Consider the following 24635-nt stretch of genomic DNA (forward strand, 5'->3'; position numbering starts at 1 on the left):
CACACACACACACACACACACACACACACACACACACACACACACACACGTGTCGGCTGTCCGACTCCTGCTTGTATTCATTAATAGGGTCTCCCTGTACTCACTAAACCCTGCATACAGGTGTGCTTGAAAGTTTGTGAACCCTTTAGAATTTTCTATATTTCTTATAAATATGACCGAAAACATCTACAGATTTTCACACAAGTCCTAAAAGTAGATAAAGAGAACCCAGTTAAACAAATGAGACAAAAATATTATCCTTGGTCATTTATTTATTGAGGAAAATGATCCAATATTACATATGTGAGTGGCAAAAGTATGTGAACCTTTGCTTTCATACAGTGTGTGTACATGGGACACGTGCCATTTTTGGGCGGAGTCTCACTTTGATTTTTACGACAGCGGCTGGATAGATCTGTGAGAGATGTTGATTTTTGCAACGACTGAAGAAAATCTGTTTGAAATCCCCTGAGTCTTGGGAACTAAGACTTATTATAGAACTTGTTCACATGTAACCCACACAATCAGTGTATCGTTCTCTCAGTCTGTTAGACTCAGGAGCTCAGACTGCAGTTACTGACTGTGGATTATAGACATGCAGCTCCTGCAGTCTGTGTTTATAGTTCTCTCGGTATGAAGCTCTGTCTTAAGTGGCCCCTGACAGTCCCTCAGTGTCCCTGGGTATATTCACTGCCTGATCTGTACATTGAATGTCCTGAGCAGGAGCTCAGACTGCAGTTACTAAAACAGTAATAATTTATTGACAGAAGGTGTTTTGTGGTCAGTGTTCTACACTGTAGTGTGTCATGTGGTAAAAGCGTTATATGACAATGGAACTTTCATAAATATGACCATATATCAGTTGTAATTATGTTCTATACATATACCTGCAACCAGTGGCACCGTGTGTGTGTGTGGGGGTGGGGTGGGGGGTGGGGGGTTAGGACAATTCTAAGGGCCCAGCATTGACCAGGGGCCCTCAGAGGAAATTATTAATATTATTACCATGTGTAGGTTAATTTAACAAAAATGTTTTTAAAAATTTTGTCACTTAAAATGAACAAATACAACAACCTTCTGGTTTGGATTTCCATTTTCCGCAAAATTATTACAATAGACGGACTTTATTTTTCACTCCTCTCCCTATTCATTACATGCTACAGTCTTGTGTAGGCGGAGCCAGAGCGTGACACCGCATTAGGTTTGTTGCTTTCCAATCCAGCGCTCATGTTAGCTGTACATGATAGAAGCAGAGTTGATGGTGAATTGACACCATCATGAAGAAGTCGAGTTACCAGAAACGTAAAGAGAGGCAGCACAAAGCTGAGAGAGAGAAAAACGAGCCGACAGTTAGTCACTCAGATCTTCCGAAGAAAGCTGGCCTATACATTTATTCACTGACCTTCCTTTAGTGGCTATTAACCCATCGTGCTAATGTTAATGCTATAGGACAGGGGTTTTCAAAGTGTGGGAGAGTCAGCCCCCCCTCGGAGAGCAAATAAACAACAGCGCCCCCCCTTACAATTTTTGTTGTTGCTATACTTAATGTTCCATTCGTATTTTTGAAAAAATGGTTGTTGTACACATTATTTTTTTCTTTTTCACATTTTAAACATCTGTGCTTTTTAAAACATCTTGTTTTACACATTTTAAACATCTCATAGCATTGTTAGCTAGCACCTCTTGGCAGACAACACACTGTGGCAGTGGAGCATCTTCAGATCCAGTCCATGAAAATCCAAACTTTAAATAATCGTGGTCATACTTCCTTCTTTTTCCAGTCCCCCAGGATTCCGCGGGCCTTTTTTGTGATTGTTGTGGGCTAAAATGTCTGATGTTGCGGGGGGGTTTCCAAAAAAATTGCGATGAAAGTTGCGGTGTTTTTTAGGTTTTTGTTGCGATTACATTGCGGGAGGAAGTGAAAGTTGCGAGAAATTGTTGCGATTTTCTCTTTTTGTGATTAAAATTGAGTGATATGTTAAATATTAAGTTATTACTGAAAAACTATTGATTAAAAAAACAAAGAGAAATGGTCCTATAAACAACTTTACCAATATAAAAGATTACCAGGACTACAAAAATGCAGAAAAATAGGCTTTACTTATCCAAATGCACCTGTTGGTTCAAAAGTTAAAGTGCATAGAACCTCACAGCAGAACATGAAGTTACCTTAAAATATAATATAAATGCCTCAGCTTTCATGTAAGAAAAAAAAAACTATTAATATTAGTACCGTGTGCAGGCAGTCTCTCCTGAAGACTAAATTAAACAATAATTATAAGCTAATAAAATAAATGGCTCAGGCTTCATAGAAGAAAAAAACAATTTGAACAGAATCTCACAGTATGATGCTGAAGCTGCCGAAACAATGGAAAATAAAATACCATTTTGGCAAAAATGCTGGCATCCATTAACTTCTTGTATTAAGTAAAAAATAAATAAAGTGCACACAGTCCGTCACTGTAAACATAACACACTTTCAGTGTGGCCAGATACTGCTGACGTTTTCCCTTCCAAAATATGTTCAAAACCCGCCAAAATGCACTTGAAATTGTCCAATCTGGCAACACGACGCGCATGCTGCTTCTCTTGAACACACGGAAGTAAGGCGGAAGGTAGTTTGTCGACGTCACCTCAAGACGACGCCAACGATTGGTCAAATTTGCGGGAAAGTTGCGGTGATTGGATATAATTGTAACACCGCCCTGAATTCGCGGGGATTGGTTGAATTTGCGCTGAAGTTGCAAATCGCAACATCCTGGAGGCTCTGGTTTTTTGCTTGGCCCAGACTTTGTCTCCTCACTCACTGTAGCTTTAGGTACTAAAAAACGATCCATTTTGTCTCTCACGTTGCGCCCCCCTGAAGAACTCTGCCCCCCCCCCCCCCCCCCCCCCCCCCGGGGGGGGGGCACACTTTGAAAAGCCCTGCTATAGGAGATTATTACTGTGGCTTAACCACTGCTTGGATGATCAAGCTAACAACTTAATTTACAGTGCAGTGTCATTTTATTTAAATATTTCATAGGTTACCGTTATTGCCACTGAAAATGAGACGAGTAATGAATGTAATTTTGTTCTGCAAAGAGCTCAGTGAATTTATAAGTCCACTAGACAGCTAGTGTGCCAGCTAGGTGAAGATGCATGCTAATAACTAGCTTGTTCACTCCTGAGGTCTGATCTCAACATGCCCAGATGCAGCCTCAGGATTAGGAAACCCTCCCTCAACCCCCTCCCAGTTGTAGCAGAAGGAGGTGAGCAGTATTTTGCTGATAATATATTTACAGAGCAATCTGTGAATAAAGGGCTTTGGGGTTAAGGCTCATGCAGACTGATTTTTAGTATTTATGCTGCATTAAGCATGTGAGCAGCTAGCTATAGCAAGCAAGTACTATTTTAGCTGATAACATTCATATAGACATTCCAATAATGAAATGCACAACAACTGGCTAAGATTGTGAGATCGCTTGATTTAAAATATAAAGCGAATAATGCCATTGGCACATTTATGATCAACCTTTTAAGATATTTGTTTCCGTTTATGATCAACTAATGTTTCTGTCAGGATAAACAGACAAGGACCCAAGAGCGCAAGTTAAATGTTGAGTTTTATTGATAGCAGGGGAAAGGGAGTTGGGAGGATGTGCGTGTGTGAAGTTCAGTGGCCGGAGGACTGAGAGGCAGGGATGGCTGGTGATGTCTGCGGTTTCCCATCCAAGTACTAACTAGGCTCGACCCTACTTAGCTTCTGAGATCAGGCGTTGTCAGAGTAGCGTGGCTATAAGCTGACAGTACTTGGGTTTCAGGTAGGGTTGCCACCTGTGTCTGACAAAAATCCTGGACATTTCAACCATCCAATCGACCTTTTTGCTTGTAAGCAATGGCGCCCTTCGCACATCTAACCCAAGACAAAAATTGCCCTTCTACGCTGAAATTGTATTGCTCTAATTAGTAAAAATGACACTTTTGCTAGTTATTTGTTTAGTTAATTGCTTTACATAATATAGCAGGTCTTCATTATTTTGGTTTATTTCCAACAGTTTTTGGTTGTGGACACCTGGGGGCAGTAGTGGGCACAGGTAAAAGGGGAATACATAATTAAGTTCTGTTTGTTTGCTTATGTGGAATAAAAATAATCTAATTTTTCATTGTATCTAAATACCTGAATGTAACAGTGTAAGGTGTAGTGTCAAACAGCTTACCTGATTGCTTAGAGTGTGGTGTGTGCTTTGCTTGTGCTTGCCTGTGCCTCTGCTGCTCTTGGCTAAACAAATACATAGGAGGACATGTAACTGATATAACCGGGCACATACAGTACAGACAGGAGTATGTACTACACTACACTATTTCATTTAATTCACCAAAACCTTACCTAATCTTCCATTTATATTTGGTGTTTTTCTTTGCTGCTGCTATGAGTCCTGGCTGATTTTCAATGAATGTCTTGAACTCAGTACAGGACAACTGAAAGTTTAGCCTGACTTGAAGCTCAGCCTTCACCATTGCAACAGAGAGTCTGTTTCTTTTATCAGTCCAAGCATCCTCCATTGCCCCTTTTCCACCAAAGCAGTTCCAGGGCTGGTTTGGGGCCAGTGCTTAGTTTGGAACCGGGTTTTCTGTTTCCACTGAAAAAGAACTGGCTCTGGGGCCAGAAAAACCGATTCCAGGCTTGCACCAGCTCTCTGCTGGGCCAGAGGAAAGAACTGCTTACGTCAGCGGGGGGGCGGAGTTGTTAAGACCAACAACAATAACAAGACCGCAAAAGATCGCCATTTTTAAGCACCGAGAAGCAGCAGCTGTACAAACGCGAAGTCATCCATTATTGTTATTATTATTATTATTATTATTGTTGTTGTTGTTGTTGCTGCTTCTTCCGTGTTGTTTTTGCTTTGATATTCGTGCCAAGGTTTATGTAAACGTAGTGCCGTAACTAACGTATACAGTGACGTAAGTGACGTATACAGCAACGTAATTACGTATTCAGCGACGTAATGACGTGGCTCCGCTTAGCACGGCGAGCTATGGAAAAGCAAACTGGTTCTCAGCTGGCTCACAAGTTGAAATACACATTTTGCCCATCATGTACAAAAAACCAGGACATTCAGTGTCCCGGATTTTTATTATTTTTTTTTTCCGGGACAGACCATGAAAATCCGGGACAATCAGGAAAAACCGGGACAGGTGGCAACACTAGTTTCAGGCAGTCTCCCAGCAAGCAGTCCCTCAGCAGACAGACAGGACAGCACAACAGGCAGGAGTAGGGAACAGGCTGGAACACAGAGTCACAGATCAGGTAGCAAGATTAGGGACAGAAATGCAGGGTCAGGTTACCAGGACTGAAGAGTTGACGGAGTCGATGCCTTGAAGATGATCTGACACTGAAGCTTGGGAGGACTGCTGATTAAATACCCACAGAGGAGGAGCAGGTGATAGGCAACAGCCAATGACAGCTACTGAAAGTTAATAAGAGGAGGAGTATGCGGGCGTGGCAGTAATACTGAGTGGAGAGGAGTGGAAATGTTACCTGAAGAGAGGAAAACCACAGGTAGGACCATGACAGTTACTAACCAAGCATGCAGCTCATTCCATCCAAACGTTAGTAACACATACACACAGTTCTCACTAACACTGTATTAGTACGATTATATGACGGATCCTGAATTACGCACAACAAAGCCCATAAGGCAGTGGTTCCCAAAGTGGGGGGCGTGCCCCCCGGGGGGGGCGCAGAGCCATTGTGGGGGGGGCGCGGATGGAATGAATGAATGAATAAATTACACTGCTAGCATAACATGGAGAAGTTTTTGGCAGGGGGCGCGGGGCTCCCACATAAACGCAAATCAGAAGATAAAGCATCGTTAAATGTGCTTCCAAAGCAAGTTCATTCCAAGGCAAAGACGAGAAAATATGACGATACATATCTTGTCTTTGGCTTCACCTGTACAACGGTGGGTAATGAGGAGAGACTGCAGTGTGTTGTCTGTCTTAAAGTGCTAGCTTGTGACAGCTTGAAGCCGAACAAGCTAAGACGCCACTTGGAGACAAAACATCCAGAGCACAAAGACAAGCCAGTTGAGTTTTTCAGACAAAAACTCGTAAACTGCCGTGCTCAACAGTCCCTATTTACTAAAGCTGCATCCGTGCCGGCAAATGCTCAACTCGCCTCATATAAAGTTGCCTACCGAGTGGCACAGTGTAAAAAGCCGCACACAATAGCGGAGGAATTAGTACTTCCCTGTGCTATGGACATGGTATCAACTATGGTTGATGACACTGCAGCCAGCAAACTAAGGACTATTCCTCTGTCCAACAACACCATCGGCAGGCGCATTTATGACATGTCAAAGGACATAGAGGAGCAGCTTAATGACAAAGTGCGTGACAGCCGCTTTTCTCTTCAGATGGATGAAGCCACTGACAGTAACAAAGACTGTTTATTAATTACTTACGTCAGATTCATAGATGGAGATGACATGAGGGAGGAATTGCTTTTCTGCAAAAAAGTTACTGGCAGAGCCACAGCAGAAGAACTGTTTAAAATCATTGACTCTTACTTGAAAGAGGCCAACCTGAAATGGGAGGACTGTGTGGGGATCTGCACTGACGGGGCACAGGCTATGGCTGGGAAACGGGCAGGGCTGCAAGCGCTCATCAAGCGCGTCTCCCCCAATGTGCAGTGGACGCACTGCATGATACACCGCGAAGCACTGGCATCTAAACAGCTGAGTCCCGAGCTGAATGATGTAATGACCGACGTTATTGCCACCGTCAACTACATCAAAACACAACCTGTTAAAGCCCGGATTTTTTTGGCACTGTGCGAGGAAATGGGCTCCGACCACACAGCTGTTCTGTTTCACAGCGAGTCCCGATGGCTGTCACGTGGGCAGGTGCTGTCCAGGGTCTTTGAACTGCGAGATGAAATCCGCATCTTTTTGAAGGAGGAGGGCAATGATCTTGCCCACAAATTTTACTGTAACAAGTTCCTCATGAAACTTGCATACCTCAGTGACATGTTTCTGAAACTCAATGAAGTGAATTTGCAGTTGCAGGGCACAAATACACACCTCCCACATCTGGCAGATAAAATCACATCATTCACCAGAAAACTTGAGATGTGGCTGCAGCGAGTGAAGGTTGGAAATGTGGACTCATTTGAGAACCTGAAATCATTCATTGAAGACAACAAACTGCAGAACACAGTGATCCCATGCATGAAAGCACACATCTCTGCCCTTCAGAACCATTTCCAGAAATATTTCCTGATGCAGGATCCCAAAGAATATGACTGGATCCGTGACCCCTTCAGTGCAACACCACCTGCCGACTCCAGCACATCAGAGGAGGAACAGTTCATTGATGTCACCTCTGATTCAACAATGAGGCTGCAGTTTCAGTCAAAGACACTGGATGCATTTTGGATTGGAGTGGAGAAAGATTACCCACTGCTAGGTAAGAGAGCCCTGGCCATACTTCTTCCTTTTGCCACATCCTACCTATGTGAGAGGTTTTTCTGCTGTGGCCTCAATCAAGACAAAATACAGATCAAAGCTGGACATTGAAAATGAACTCAGAGTGGCAATCTCAAAACTGCAACCCAGATTTGAGAAGATCTGCAGCATGAAGCAGGCCCACACCAGTCACTGAAAAGATGTGAGGATTAAAGGTGTCATTTTTGCACAACAAATCTTTAGGTTTTTGTTTTTCTCTTCTCAGGGAGTTGGTCATGTTTTAAAACCCATTTTTGCAGAGAGGCAATGTTTGAAAACTGCATTGATAACAATGTTGAATATTAAAAAAAGAAACCTGTTACACAGTTAAAGTGCTTGAAAACAGTTATCCTTAAAATAATTATATTGCAACCTGTAGTTTATGGCAGTTTACTTTTATTCGTTCAAAAAAGGTTGAGGTTTGTATTAATAAACTGCAATGGAGTCTGAAAACAAAATATGTGTATGTGTGTCCTGTTTATCTTTTTTTTTTCTCCTCTCTTTTTGTCGGGGGGGGGCCAAACATTTTCTTATCTACCACAGAGGGGCCCAGCAGGAAAGTTTGGGGACCACTGCCATAAGGCATAAATACTGACACCTAGTGGTGTAAAGTAAAATCAGGGGATAAACAAGGTCTGTGTCTTCTGTGATCAGTTCAGTCGAGGTGTTCAGATCCAGTGGGTCGGTACTGGTGTTTGACAAACTCAGACTTTTGAATTCATGTGTGTGTGTGTGTGTGTGTGTGTGTGTGTGTGTGTTAGAAAATTACACTAAAAATACTTCCTCTGGATAAACTAAGTTTTTTTTCTTTTTCTTTTTTTTTTGGGGGGGGGTTGGAATATTATATTCTTTCATAGGGCCCAAAATTTCCAGCAGCGCCCCTGCCTGCAAATCTGACAATATCATTTTCAGTGACAAATAAAATGTTTTGAAAGTTCTGAGTTTTAAAACATATTTTTGAGATGGTAATTTTATTTAAGAGGTTTCATTTACAACATGTCTCTGAAGCTCAAAATGCATCTCTGGGTATTTAAAAATTGTAGAGCTTCCGTGGGCCTCTGGCGGCCCCCAGACCCCCAGCCTTACTGGGTTGATGCCGCCCCCCCTTCACAATTTCCTGGATCCGCCCCTGTAAGATAAGTCAGTTTAAAGGTAGACTGACTTTCAGGTTTTTCAAGTGTAGGCCATAAAAATAATTTTTCCCAACACCCAATTATTTTTGTTTAGTGACCAAAAGCTACTGAATTTGAATCACAGAATTCCAATTTTATTAGCTTTTTAAAAATAGAACAATTAATGAATTTGGGGCCATGTGGCTGTAAATTCTCCGCTATTTTTTCCTGCTTCACCATGACCCAATTCAATATACTACATCATGCATCACGTGGTGGGCTTTCCCCGTTCGCACAAGGCATTGAGGGATACAAATTTGAAACAGGAGAGAAAAATGGAGGACGTGAGTGTGCGAATGAAATGTGAAAGAGCGACTACAGTAACAGAAAGTGAGAAGAAAAGACGTAATGTTATATACGAAGGAAAGGAAACGCAGGACCAAACTAATAAATATCGGCGCTCAGCGAGCACCTCGGTGTGATCAGCTGTTCGTTTAGCGACAGAATGATGGAACTGTCAGTGCACCACCATGCCGCCCATATTTTAAAGTAATGATGGATATTGTTTCTCTTTATTTACTTGAGTGGTTCTTGACATAATATGGATTACTGCAGTTGTGCAATCGGGCTATTTACTGTATTTTTATTATTTACTGTTTGATCTCTAATGCATTAAGAAGGAAAGAAACTTGTCCACTAATTAACTTTTGACTTTCACATGGTGTGGGGGATTCGGAAAACCCACCTGACCCCCTCTGACTACGGCCTTGTACAGATATAAAGGTGTATTGTGTTCAGTGCAGTAATGAGAAATATCTGATGAACACACAACATATAAAACAATCCATCAGCAAAACTTCATCAATGTCTTTTAATCTGCATTTATTTCTCTACACAGGTGTTCTCACTCAGGACAAAAGTCGTTGGTCTGTGAAATATCCTGATAATCCGATCTGTGCTGTGAGAGGATTCAGTGTCTCCATTCCCTGCAGTTATTATTATGATCCAACATCAAATCCCAATATTCAGTTGAGGAAAAAGCTTTGGTGCTCGATGAACTCAAACACAGGCACGTGTGTAAACCCTCCGTATGTTTATGACAGCTCATCAAACACCAACTCAGACTTTGAGTACGCTGGAGACGACAAATCAAACTGCACTTTATTAATCCACAATCTACAGTTCAGTTATTCTGGAAAGTACAGATTCAGATTTATAACTGCTAATCCTGATGACAGATGGACAGGTTTTCCTGGAGCGACTCTACAAGTTGCAGGTAAATTTTAATGATTAAAATAAAAATCCAAATGATTCATGATCTGTATAATTGACTTTCCTCACCTATAGGAATACATTAAATCATTTTGTGGAAATCTTTCTCTTTTGAACAGTGAAAGTAAATTTAACTCCAGCTTTAATTTTTATCAAGAAATCTCATGTAGCTGATGTTTATTATTCAGTAAAACATTTTTATCAGTGAGAGAAATCCTGATTCACTGACGTGGAGTCTTTCCTGCTCTCTGGAAAAGATTTAAAGGTGTCACTAATCAGGCTCAGTGGAAACGGGACCCTTAAACAAGGAGACTCGTTAAATCTGATGTGTGATGTGACGTGTACACACAGTTCCTCACAGTTCATGTGGTCTAAGAACAACGAGCTCTTACCTGAATCAGGACCCGTTCTTCACTTTCCTGCTCTAACCGTGAGGGATTCTGGGAATTACACCTGCACTTGGAAAACCAACGAGGCCTCAGAATCTGAAACGATCAGCCTTCACGTCGAGGGTGGGTCCATCTGCTCACAACATTCCTGAACATCTCGAATGATTCCTGAAGGAAATGAAGTGACTTGTGTTCAGTTTAATATTCAATAAATGTTAAATACTGTTGTGTTTAACAGGTGAAAATCCTGATCAGTGGTTAATCTGGATCATTGTCTCGGTGTCAGTTGGAGTGATTTTCATCGTCTCAGTCATCGTAGGAGCTGTGATTTACATCAGGAGGTAAAACTCTACATATTTCCACCTAGTACAATCTGTAAAATCTTTAAAAGTGTTACATTCTTATCAGTGTGTAATTTGTGTCTCTGAAATGTGTGTGTGTGTGTGTGTGTGTGTGTGTGTGTGTGTGATTGCAGATGTGAGGAGCTGAAGGAGGACGATTCAGGCATCTACACCACAGTACAGTACAATACATTCACCATCAACTGATCACACTTTCACACCTCACTTACTTCATCCCAGACTTCGGTGTGTGTGTGTGTGTGTGTGTGTGTGTGTTATAGTCAAATACAGATTGACAGGGTGGTGTGATGAAGCAGAGTTACTGTAACCACCTGAAGTTGATTATTTTCCAATAACAGCATGTCCCGCGTGTGTTTTATTCCTCTTACACCACAGTGATGTGTTCATTATTTTGTATGAAAGAAGAAGTCGGTCTTAAAGATGCCAGAAAATCTAAAATTACAGCTTTAAAGTGCTGATCCTGGAGACTGCTTCCATCAATGTTACATCAGCACTTCCTCACAGAAACCTTCACCATATTAACAATTATTTTAATCTGTTTGTATCTTGAAGTTAATGTCATAGTTTTTCCTGCTTTTTTGCTTTTTGTTTTATCAAATTAGTGAATGAATTTGCTCTTCTGCGTGAATCATGTTTTTTTTTAAACCATGGTGATATATAACAATGTGCAGGATACTATGCAATATGGAACTTTTTTTTTTAAGTGTGACTTCTGGAGTTATAAAATCTTTTCTACAAAATAACAGTGGTGGTAAATAAGAATAAGAACAGTAAAGGTACTCTTGGTCATATTTACCTGAGGTTTTAGGAACCTTAAGCTCATGTGTCACATTAATGATGTGGGCTTTCTATGTTTATTGTTAATGTTTGCTCAGGCTTGGCTGAATAAACTGATTATTTATTAAACTGATTCCTTGAGTCTTTAGTCTGATCTTGGAAATTCATATTATATAGATATTTAGTCGGTGCCTAAAAGCCAAACTCCTGAGCAAAATATTTGCGAGGGCACAAAATCAACCTGAATAGAATAATATGAGCATAAAGCCACAGACTACAACATGTGTGCATGCCATTAGGACTAATCACCCTGCACCTGTTCCTGATTAGAGCACAATCACAGCACATATGTAGAAGGACTCTCAGTAACACACAGACTTTGTGAAGTGTACACTCTGTACCCTGTGTCTAATGTTACCAAGCCTTGCATTCTGTATCGCTTTTCTGGTTTTGACCCTGTTTGTGTTTTTGGACTGTGAGTATTGTATCCCTCTGATATCCTGTCTGTGCCTCACTCCACCACTGCCTGGTTTTCAACTCTGCCTTTGTCTCAGTTTTGGATCTGTTCACGAGGGTGTTTTCACTAAAACTCTTCCTGCACTTACATCCGTCTATCACCCTTACACGACACAAACTGTCAACTGTCCAACAAGCGAGTGGACTAATAAAACTGTTTTAACTCTTTTATATGAAACTGTCGTGAATATTTTCTGTAAAATGTGTTCGTAAATAATCTTACATTATTTTTTAAAAAGCAAATTAGAAATAAGTGCTGGATAAAAGCTCTTCTCTTTTATGGAAATAAAGATACAAATTGTCGTGTTGAGATACGCTGCCTTGCACTTTCACAGCTGTCCCTGTGGTGGGACACGATCATATGTACATCGTACAGTCACAAAAGCCATCAAAAATCAGGTCGATGCATTTCTTTTCAGTCTGGGGCTCTGCTATAAATGTTTCGGTGTGATGATAGACTGCTCATTTCTGAAAGTTAGAGTGGATTTCAATTGCTCCTTCGCTATAAATTGATTAATACTGCCCTCTAGTGGCTGGAGACTGAAGCTCTACTGAAGCTGTATATTGACTATGTGGAGACTTTCTGTCATTTTTCTGACTGATATTAATAATTGTTTGACCTGCAGTCCGATCCTGCAAGTCCCCTGATGAAGTGGAAAAGAATTAGAAGTAGAAAATGTTTCTGGATCCTAATGTCAGTCAGATTCGTTAGCTGGAGCCCCGTGGTGTAACTCACAGGCAAAGAGAACAAAGATATTAAACCATCTTACTCATCTCAAAGCACATATTTGTCTGTTACCAGAGACACAGCTTTTACAATCCGACAACACAAAATGAATAAAATCCTCAGTGTACACTCAAGTCTACTCTGCTTTCTGTGATTTAAAAAAAACAAACAAAACCCCAAGGCATCTCATCTCATTATCTGTAGCCGCTTTATCCTGTCCTACAGGGTCACAGGCGAGCTGGAGCCTATCCCAGCTGACTACGGGCGAAAGGCGGGGTTCACCCTGGACAAGTCGCCAGGTCATCACAGGGCCGACACATAGACACAGACAACCATTCACACTCACATTCACACCTACGCTCAATTTAGAGTCACCAGTTAACCTAACCTGCATGTCTTTGGACTGTGGGGGAAACCGGAGCACCCGGAGGAAACCCACGCAGACACGGGGAGAACATGCAAACTCTGCACAGAAAGGCCCTCGCCGGCCACAGGGCTCGAACCCAGGACCTTCTTGCTGTGAGGCGACAGCGCTAACCACTACACCACCGTGCTGCCCCAAGGCATCTCTATATTAATAAATAAAAACATACCATTCATTTATAATTCAAGTATTATTGACCCAGAAGGGTGATATGTTCTAATCCATGGTTCAGTCAATAATAATGAGATAACAATAGCCAGTGTGTTTGGTCCAAACAACGACGATCCAACATTTTCCATAACTTCTTTTCATCACTACTTGATTTCTCATCCACCACATTGATAACAGGGGGAGACTTTAATACACTCTTACACCCAGTAACTGATCGATCCAACACTACAGAAAATAAAAGATCCTGGAACTCCACTAAATAATCCAACAATAGATGAATGATTTTGGTCTTAGTGATAGCTGGAGACTCCAAAACCCATCAGCAAAGGAGGACACATTCTTCTCATCTGTACACAAATCTCTTTCTAGGATTGATTTCTTCTTTACAAGTAATTCCATTATGCCTAATATTTCTAACACAGGGCGGCACGGTGGTGTAGTGGTTAGCGCTGTCGCCTCACAGCAAGAAGGTCCTGGGTTCGAGCCCCGTGGCCGGCGAGGGCCTTTCTGTGTGGAGTTTGCATGTTCTCCCCGTGTCCGCGTGGGTTTCCTCCGGGTGCTCCGGTTTCCCCCACAGTCCAAAGACATGCAGGTTAGGTTAACTGGTGACTCTAAATTGAGCGTAGGTGTGAGTGTGAATGGTTGTCTGTGTCTATGTGTCAGCCCTGTGATGACCTGGCGACTTGTCCAGGGTGAACCCCGCCTTTCGCCCGTAGTCAGCTGGGATAGGCTCCAGCTTGCCTGCGACCCTGTAGAAGGATAAAGCGGCTAGAGATAATGAGATGAATGAGATGAGATTTCTAACACACAAATTCATCCAATTATCATCTCAGACCACGCCCCCAATTAGTTTTGATTTACATCACGAACACTTTAGAAAAACAACCTCTAGATGGCGCTTCAACATATCTTTATAAAAGGACCCAATTTTTAACAGGTACCTCCAGAGAGAGTGGGCATCTGTTCTAGAAATGAATGATTCTCCAGACACATCACCCACAGTCCTCTGGGAAACAGCTAAGGCAGTACTGAGAGGCAAAATCAGTTCATTTTCCACAGATAAAAAGAACAAAGAACAAACAATTGAACATGAACTGGAATTTTTTTTTTAACAAATTTATATTATTCTAATCCTTCCCACCAAATTGACTGAACTCAGAAAAGCAAAAGACATACTCTTGAAGACATCTCATCTCATTATCTGTAGCCGCTTTATCCACGCGGACACGGGGAGAACATGCAAACTCCGCACAGAAAGGCCCTCGCTGGCCACGGGGTTTGAACCCGGACCTTCTTGCTGTGAGGTGACAGCGCTAACCACTACACCACCGTGCCGCCCCAATATTATTATTATTATTATTATTATTATTATTCTGTAAGATGTGTAGAGTAAATCTGCTTCCCACAGCAGTTATTACAGTGTTATACACTCTGCTTGGTTATACACACTGTTTATAACACTCCAGCTGTGTTACTCTGTATTTTCATTATTTAAAATAAATAGTCAGTGTTGAGGGAGAAACCTGGATGGTTGAAAACGTTTCTGAGTCTCTGCCAAGCCCAAGATGCAAGTCTGTGGATCGCAGAGCAAACACCTGACCAACAACCACCTGAAATATAAAATTCATCACATCTGAGCAATAAAATCTATAATTTATTGACAGTTCAGTGTAAATTAACTTCTTTTTTAAAATCCATAGTGACATACTACATGATCACAAAACTATAACCACCAAATTCACAAGTAAACCAAATGCTAATGCTAATGCTCCACAAAAGGCTAGCACGCAAGGCATGACACGGGTAAGGTCCCACTTGCTCCCAGTGCAGTAAAATAATCAATAATGCGCCAACATGAGTCAAACAGATCAGTCTTCAAGCAACTCAAGTTATTTGGATTTTTGCAAATTGCAAGAAAATATAATAATAATAATAATAATAATCCTCATAATCATCATCATCAGATGTACACGATGACCGAGCTAGCTACCAAGCTATCGTCTTGAGTGTCTCATGTGCTCAACAGTTAAACGAGAGAAATGAAGTAAAGTAACCCCAGCCTAAACCCAAAGAAGGTTCACCATCACTGTCGTCTTCTTCCTCAGAGTAAATGTGATCAGGTATTGCCATATTCTTTAGAGATTTCAAAATAATAACTGCTTGGTGAAATGTTAATGTTGATCAGAAGTTGACTGCACACTTGCATCAGCCGATCAGAGGAAGCGACATTAAGATCTTGGTAATGTTGACAACGTAATGGTCTTAATAATCACCTAAAAGCGAACTAAAAGGTGCATTAATAACTATTACTGTCTGGCTATTAATAACTATTTCGGAAACAATAATTTTGTGATAACTTACCAGCGAGAAATTTTCATCACCTTGGTATCAGGAAGTGGCTGAGATCAGAGACTTTTACCATCTCTATCTCTCTTTAGGGGTGGCACGGTGGTGTAGTGGTTAGCGCTGTCGCCTCACAGCAAGAAGGTCCTGGGTTTGAGCCCCGTGGCCGGCGAGGGCCTTTCTGTGTGGAGTTTGCATGTTTTCTCCCCGTGTCTGTGTGGGTTTCCTCCGGGTGCTCCGGTTTCCCCCACAGTCCAAAGACATGCAGTAGGTTAACTGGCTAGCTATTAATTTCCTGTAGCTGTGAGTGTGTGTGTGAGTGCACAGAAAAGAACAGCCGCTCTACTGCTGCAATTCTGGCCAAGTCAAGCGACTGGTCTGGGGTCAAGTGGGTGGGGGAGGGAGTGGGGGCAGAATCAAACCTGTTGAAAAACAGGTTCAGTTTGTTTGCACATTCCAGGTCCCCAGATTCAGGGCCCCTCCCACTGTCTTTGCTGTGACCAGAGATGGTTTTCAGGCCCCTCCACACCTCTCGTGTGTTATTCTGTTGCAGGCGCTCCTCCAGCTTCCTCCTATAGCACTCCTTGCTCTTTCTCATCTCCCTCGTGAGCTCCTTCTGCACTCTCCTCAGTTCCTCTTTGTCCCAAGATCTGAAGGCCCTCTTCGCTCTCCTGTCCGCTCTCACGAGTTGAAAACCATCCAGAGTGAAAAGTGAAACTGGAGTGAGTTCATTCAGCCAGGTCTCTGTGAGGCACATGATGCTGCTCTCCCGATACTCCCTCTGCAGCCTGGTCAGCGCTCTGAGCTCTTCCATCTTATTATGGAGTGATCTTACGTTCCCCAAAATAACAGACAGTATGGATGGTTTATACCGTCTTTTCCTCTCACGGCGCTTAACTCCAGCTCTGCATTTCCTTGTTCTCCTCCTTATTTCCACGGGGACCTTGTGTCTCTCCTCGGGGAGTATCCTCATGCTGTGCAATGCCATCAGCTGATTGTGGGTGTAAACAATCGAGCCGTGACTGAATGGCTCTCCTGATATTGTTTTAAAAAGTCTCAAAACTAGTAAAAAACACAAAAGTAGTCTCACCGAAAAGCACATCCATACTAGTATGCAAACGAGTAAGATTAAATACTAAGAAAGGTACGACTAAAGACGATCAAAAGAAACAAAAAATAGTCAGAAAAGTAAGAGCTGCTGAAACTGGCTGCCACTCACACGGTGCTGGAAATGAAGTCTCCAGCCACACCTAAAGTGGCCAGCCACTCCTCCATCAACCACCATATATAAAATAATAATAATACCAAACAATCTTTCTGAAAATAATGTTTATTCTGTTCTTCTTATTCTAACTTTATTATTCTGAAATGGTAGAAAGTAATAAGTGGAAGAAACCCTTCTTTGAGCAGGTGTTCAAACAGAATGTGGACAAACACTGTGTGTGTGTGTGTGTGTGTGTGTGTGTGTGTGTGTGTGTGTGTGTGTGTGTGTGTGTGTGTGTGTGAGAGAAGAGAAAAAATTGCATGAGGTTTCCGTCTTGCTTCCTTTCATGGTTTAACACTCTTGTTGTGTTGGGCGTCTTCTTTTTTCTTCCAGGAACAGCTTTTAGTTCTCACATAGTACAACCGAGTCAGTGAGCTCAGTATAAACACAGACCCAACAGTGAGTGTGTGAAGTTGTTCCTGAAGAAGAGATGAAGATGCTGCTCTCGGCTCTGATTCTGCTCACGCTGTCTGGTAGGAAACATCATCTCACTCTTCGACAGAATTATTGTTCAGAGTTGTAATTGTTTGCTGATTGATGTTGCAGTGTGTACGCTCAGTTATTGGATTATACACTTCCACAAACACATTATACTGGATCATATTAGTCAACATTAGATTCTGATCTGATCTGATTATTAACATCATTGTAATTGCTCAGGTCCTGAGCTCTCAGTGCGCTGTTAGGATCAAGATCATGGTTTACATTTCGTTACTCTTTTGCCCAAATAGAACCCACCTTTCCATTCACATAATGAACAGAGTCAGTGTGAGTGCAACACAAAAACACATTACACACAGACAGAGAACACAACAGCAGGTTCTTTAAAAAGTAAACACACGACTCCTGCTGTACATCAGAAAACACTGAGCCTCACGGAGCTGGACTACATTTCACACAGTTTACCCTGTGCTGATGGAACCATTTCTATCATCATGGGAGGATTATGTCAGTTTCTTTTTCTCAGAGGTAATACTAAGATAAAAACATTTAATGAGGAGTCATCTTTATGTCATGTCAAAAAGTACAAAGAGACACATGAGACTTAAGATAAGTCAATTTTATTTGTATCGCAGTTTTAACAATAGACATTGTCGCAAAGCAGCTTTACAGAAACATATAGATTTTAAATCTATGAATTTATAAATTTATCCCTAATGATCAAACCTGAGGTGACAGTAGCAAAAAAAACCAACAACTCCTTCAGACAACATGAGGAGGAAACATTGAGAGGAACCAGATTCAAAAGGGAACCCATCCTCATCTGGGTGATTTATAAATAACTCACTTCTACAACTGTGTCCTGTACGGTCACAAAGTCCAACCAGGAAATGTATTATAGTTTAACATGAAGTCTATTTTGCTGAAGTTATTGATGGAGACTTGAGTGCAAAACTAACCACAACTGCAGTCCTAAAGTTATCCTGGTGATTGTAGTCCTCAGGCATCATAACAAAACTAAGTGTCCAGAGCCGTCTTCTCAGTGTGCCTTGAGACTGTCCATAACGGGCCGTCCTCCACAGGAGTGAAGGATGAAAACCTCAGCCAGAAGTAGGGCATCAGGATGGATCAGGCAGGTCCAATAAAGGGTTGGGTGGAACATTTTGGAAAAGTATTCATGGATAAATAAGAATAAATGAGCTCCTTGTAAACAGCTGTACAGTATCATCATACACAGCATTCAGGATGATTTAACAAGATGATCTCACTCCAGGGCCGTGGCCTTAGACAGAGCTTTAGACACGTTTTTCTGTATTCTTTCTTTGTTCAAGAAGAATTGCAGGCAAATTATTGAGTGAAATCCAACCTAATAAGCAGCTCTTCACTTTTTGTTAAATAGTTAATAAATATGCATCATCATTTTGTATGTGTGTATTAACAGGATGTATAAATATACACAAAAATCTATATAGGATGTTTAGGGCAGCACGGTAGTGTAGTGTTTAGAACTGTCGTCTCACAGCAAGAAGGTTCTGGGTTCGAGCCCAGTGGCTGACAAGAGCCTTTCTGTGTGGAGTTTGCATGTTCTGTCTGTGTGGGTTTCCTCCGGGTGCTCCGGTTTCCCCCACAGTCCACCTGATACTGCAAAAATAAATAAATACCCCTTGAGAAACCTTTTGTAGCAATTTATTATTATTTTTTTTTTTTTTTTTGGGCGCAGGGGGGTGGGGGGTGGGTGTCAAATCATATTTTCAGCTGCCTGACGTGAACATACACTCTGCTATTACAGTCAAACTCGATACATTAATGTTCAAAAAATAAAACTCGAGGATCTGTTGTAAGACCGAAGAAAGAAAAACTTTATCTACATTTATTCAAACCATAGCAGGTAAATACATGAACATAGCAGGGGGAATGATCATTATCATCACTGCTACTGTGTTAATTAATAAAGTTAGAAAATCTAAAGATCAATAACAGCTTAAAAATCGGAAGAAAACTAATGACCTGCAGCATGCGCAAAAACTTTACACAGCATATATGTTACCTTGGACAGAAAAAGGCTCATCTAAATATTTATGATGCTAAAAATATCTTACTGCAAGGGGGAAAAAACAACCAATAAATTTCCTTCTTTCGCAAACACTTTTATCCAAAGCGAGTTACAGTTGAGCCGAGTAGATGAAGTTTAAAGAACTTGTTCAAGTGGCAGCTTGGCAGTGCCGGGATTTTATATCATTAAAAACTCCATGTGTTAAATGGTAACCATCAACATCAGAATGTGACAGTTTTGGTTCTAAAGCCGAATTCAGACGGGATTAGTTTTCAGGACTTCAGTAATGTTGTCGGAGGACGTCTGTAGTGATTGTGAACAAAATCACACAGGGTAAGGGCTCTCTGTATGAATCACACAGATGGGCGTGTCTTCATGATGTATCCATGGTTGTTGCACTGAAAGTAGCCGGTTACACACATCTTATACATTTACTTTTCTGTAAAAGGATCGCCTTGTCCTTTATACAGTAAGTGCTTGTTGTAAGTGGGCGTGGTCACACAAGTTGCACTTGAGCATTAGTCGGTCACATGACTTTAACACACACACACACACACACACACACACACACACAGGGCCGCTGACAACTTTGGCTGGGCCTGGGACAAAATGCTCTGAATGGGCCCCCACTAACACCCCCCCCGGGCCAACCCACACACACACCCACCTCTCTTATCCCAGTCTCTACTCACTCCAACCCTTAAATGACAGGTATTCAAAAAGGTATTCCTAAACTCGTGGATAGTCTACTATAATCACGCGATTGGGGTGCTCTTGAAGGAGCAGCGATGGACGGGGGATTTCGGGGAGGGCTGGGGGTGAACATAGTATACTGTGCGTGCGTACTGTCCAGTGTGAAAAGCAGAGAAGAACACACCGCTCGAGAAACGGCGGGATATGATTGTGGGCTAATGTGAATATTCTTAGCCTCAATCAGATACAGTATATGAAACACAATGTTATTAAGCCGTTGTGGTTATGAAATGATTCAGTGCCCTGTGCGTTTGATATGGTGTTCAGTGTGACTTGCTCTCCCCTCGTTTGTAACATGAATTGCGTGCCGCGCGTGCCTTGGTTGGGGTTACTTTACGGGGCTGGAAAAAGTTGGCTGTGTCTTACCTGGCTCAGCTGCCCCACTGCCTTTGCTAGTACCTGCTGCATCATCCCAATCTTTTTTAAAATATTTATGCAGTGAGCTCCTGAGTCTCTTGGTTTCTTCCTCTCTTTTTCTCTTTTCTTTTCTTTTCTGTGCTCCTGACTTGTGCATGTTGGCAAATGGCACGCACGCTGATTGTCGAAGCACTATGATTGAACGATGTCTTTTTTTTCCCCTTAATCAAAGAGTCAGACCAAACCATTTTTGCATTAGGGGTGGTAGGGGGTTCTTGACGCCTTTTTCAAAGACAATAAAGGCAAAAGATCTAGAAATAATTTATTGAATGCAAATATAGCACATTTCTCCCCCAGATCAACACATTTTGAAATGAAATAAAATAATTTAATCGCAACTTCATGAGAGCCCAGTTCTGGGCCCCCCCATTCCTGGGCCCGGGACAACATACCCGTTTGTCCCCCCCTGTCGGCGGGCCTGCACACACACACACACACACACACACACACACACACACACACACACACACACACACACACGAAACTAAACCTGCCTGAAAGCATCCAAAGAAGAAAATGGAGCCTGTTTACTTAAAAACAAATTAAAATAAAAAGAAATCACAGGAATGTGTAGAAAACAAATTAATTTCAATTTTCTTCCAAACTGCATGTTTACAGTAAATACACTGACACTTCTTATGATATTAGCACGTCTTAAATCATAATGAGTTTCATGCTTGGGGGGAAAAATCCCAGGTCTTATGATGATAAGTAAATAAAACTCATCTGCACTGTGGGTGAATGAGGTGTGGAAACATCATCAGGCCTTTTTCACAGCGCTGTAGATCACAGAATCGTCCTCCTGCTGCTCAGTGTGGACTCGCCTGAAATTACACACCGTCCTGTTTATCAGCTACAGATTCGGCATGTTAGACTGCTTTGACTCGACACTGTGTGGTTTGTCACTGACGCATTTACATTTAAAGATAAGAGATGCTGGTACGATTTATAGCTGTGATAACATAAGTGTGAACAGGAAGTGACTTGTTTCACAGATGATCAAGAGCATTAATAGTACAACCCCAATTCCAAAAAAGTTGGGACACTGTGTAAAACATAAATAAAAACAGAATGTGGAGATTTGCAAATCACGGAAACCCTATATTTCACTGAAAACAGTACAAAGAAAACATTTTAAATGGTGAAACTGAATATCTGCTCATTTTGAATTTGATGTCAGCAACATGTTTCAGAAAAGTTGGGACAGGGGAAACAAAAGACTGAAAAGTTGTGTAATGATGAAAAAAAAACGAATTAGGTTAATTGGCAACATGATGATTTCATACCCGATCTTCTTACCAACATAATTGGTAAGATGATTGGGTATAAAAAGAGCATCCCAGAGAAGCAGAGTCTCTCAGAAGTAAAGATGGGGAGGGGTTCACCACTCTGTGAAAGATTCTGTGGCCAATTTCAGGCATTTCAGGGAATGCCTTCCTTCTTTCAGCAAGACAATGCCAAACCGCTTTCTGCACATATGAAAACTGCATGGCTCTGTAGTAAAAGAGTCTGGGTGCTAAACTGGTCTGCTGCAGTCCAGACCTGTCTCCCATTTAAAACATTTGGTGCAATATGAAGTGCAACATACAACAAAGGAGACCCCGAACTGTTGAGCAACTGAAATTGTATATCAGGCGAGAATGGGACAAAATTTCTCTTTCAAAACAACAGTAATTGGTCTCTTCAGACCCCAAACATTTTACAATGTTGTTAAAAGTAGAGGTGATGCACGAAAGCGGTAAACACGCCCCTGTCCCAACTTTTCTGAAACATGTTGCTGACATCAAATTTAAAATGATCAGATATTTTTCAAAAAACAATAACATTTCTCAGTTTCACTATTTGATATGTTTTCTTTGTACCATTTTCAATGAAATATCCGGTTTCCATGATTTGCAAATCTTCACATTCTGTTTTTATTTATAGTTTACACAGTGTCCCAACTTTTTTGGAATTGGGGTTGTAATTATAAACGAATGAAAAGTACAACATGTTCTTTAATAAAGAAAAATTGTCATAATTGGAAAATAAGAGGAATAAAACATGCCATTATTGATCAACTTGCTATAAAAGCCCAACACAGTGTGTTTTATTTCATATTTATTTGCTAATTAGTGGATGAACACAGATAACGCACACTGTTTTTACAATTCTCCTTTAGTGTCGATTTAATCTGCCTCTGTTTACATCACATGGCCGCCAGAAATTTTGGGCCCCATGAAATATTAGAATTTTGGGCCCCCCAACTTTGCCCACCCTCGTCACAATTGCACTATTGTCATTATTTGACTTTTGATAGCCCATGGACCTTGAGTTTGTGACTTTGTTATTACATTTTATGTATTAACCTACCAGGGACTAGATGAAAACTGGTCAGTGACTAATTCTGGTGCATTTACAATCACAAATGAAAATTCAAGATTTTGCCACATGCCTTCTTGTGCTAGGACAATTGGTAGTGAAATGTGTGATGTGACTGCTAAGCAACACTTTAATCTAGCAAACTGTTAGCAACACTTTAATCTAGCAAACTGTATATGGCGCTCGCTCATGAAAAACTTCAATCCTAAAGCATTTATGGGTTGTATTGCTGCTTACCTCCTTCTCCAAAGGGGGGTTCAGTGGTTTGGTAGGGCGGAGGCCCCCCTGAGGCTGAATCTGTGCATATTTAGGGCACCCCATTAGTTATGAAACTGGTTATTAGCACTAGTTATTAGCACCAGCATAATGTAATATTTCATCTTGTTTATCACACAAGTCAGTTCAGTTATTAAAATGGAAAAAATGTCACTGTACAAACTGTAAAAGTGTTCTCTTGATAGGCTAATCCAACCACGTTCATACTGTTCATTTACCATTCGCTAATATTTTGAACACACATGTGAGCGATAGCTACCTTTCTTTGGGAAAAACTGAGTGACCAGTCGCCTGCCTCTCCGGTCCCTCTCAGCTTTCAGCTGCCTTTCTTTACGTTTTTGACAGCCACTCTTCATATTTAGCGATCATAGACTGTACGCACTCCACTGCTGGCTGGCTGGCTGCTGCACCGCGACACAGCAGCAAGTAGCGTTGCACTGATCAGCACACAGATTTAACGCATCGCGCTTCTACCAGAACTGGACCGTACCATTTCGCAAATGGGGGAGGGTTAAATGACAATATGTTGAAGAACTCAACAAATAGACAACTTTGTTCAATTAGCTCATTTTACCAGATGGAATATTGCATTGTTGTTATTTCAAAAGTCTTATTAAAATCATTAAAAGCATATTATCAGCCCCTTAAAGGGCCCCATGGCAGTGCTGGGCCCCTAGAATTGTTCTAACCTTTCCCCCCCTGGCGGCGCCCATGCATGGTACTTCTGAACCAATTAATTAGTGGAAATATTTGATTTTCATGCTTACTGTTTGGGTGATCCTTTGGGTTTGATGCCCACAGATGCATAAGTCACTCCTCCTTCATCTAACACTTCATCAGACTGAGGAACTTGGTTTAGCTGTGCTGTGACCTGAGACCTTAGAGAGAGAGAGAGAGAGAGAGAGAGAGAGAGAACAAACATAATGTATGTCTTTACAATTCTATATTACTCAGTTAGAGCTGGGTGAAATGACAAAAATATCGTATCGCCACTCTCAAAGACATTTCTGAGACACAATATGTAACATGATCTCCAGGTTTGTACACAAACTGCAACACAAATATTGATTTATATCATCATATGGCCCCGCCCTCTCAATTAAAGATCAGTTTCCCATGACACATTAAACTGTATTTTTATATCCACTGTATGCTGTGTTTTTTTTACCCTTTGGTTGTTGGTTTGATTTGGACAGACGCGTAAGTTACTTCCTCCTTCTTCAACGTTTCTTCATCAGGAGCTTGAGGAACGTAAGGAACAATACTGTGTGTGTTAAATACTGCAGTAAATCATAGAACAGATTATCAACACGTGTTAGCAGCGAAAAATCTACACGTGAGACTAAATACTGAGACTCAATTAAAGCCTAAGAACATATCATAATGAGGGGTGCCAATAATTGTGGAGGGCGCTGTACATCAACATCCTGATAGCGATCAGTTAAATAAGAGCTGAGCCAGGAGAGGGCCGTTCCCTTAACTCCCACAAC

The 24635-nt window shown here is 41.4% G+C and overlaps 1 protein-coding gene and 1 long non-coding RNA gene across 2 annotated transcripts in view; one reads left to right on the top strand and one right to left on the bottom strand.

Annotated features, from left to right (window-relative positions):
• The first annotated feature begins 6257 nt into the window (after window positions 1-6257).
• The window catches only part of LOC132867647 (uncharacterized), a 36057-nt gene continuing 17679 nt past the window's right edge, over window positions 6258-24635 (top strand). Inside the window, exons 1-3 of the mRNA XM_060900620.1 lie at window positions 6258-6417; window positions 9498-9875; window positions 10129-10387. Coding sequence (XP_060756603.1) covers window positions 6258-6417; window positions 9498-9875; window positions 10129-10387 — 797 coding nt within the window. The remainder of the gene's footprint in view (window positions 6418-9497; window positions 9876-10128; window positions 10388-24635) is intronic.
• On the bottom strand, window positions 21183-24378 carry LOC132868030 (uncharacterized). Its single transcript, XR_009650794.1, has 3 exons — window positions 24314-24378; window positions 23913-24023; window positions 21183-21332 (listed from the first exon to the last, which is right to left on the bottom strand). It is a non-coding gene; the product is annotated as an uncharacterized LOC132868030 (long non-coding RNA).

Source organism: Neoarius graeffei, chromosome 19 (genome assembly GCF_027579695.1).
Source record: "Neoarius graeffei isolate fNeoGra1 chromosome 19, fNeoGra1.pri, whole genome shotgun sequence".
Classification (NCBI taxonomy): domain Eukaryota; kingdom Metazoa; phylum Chordata; class Actinopteri; order Siluriformes; family Ariidae; genus Neoarius; species Neoarius graeffei.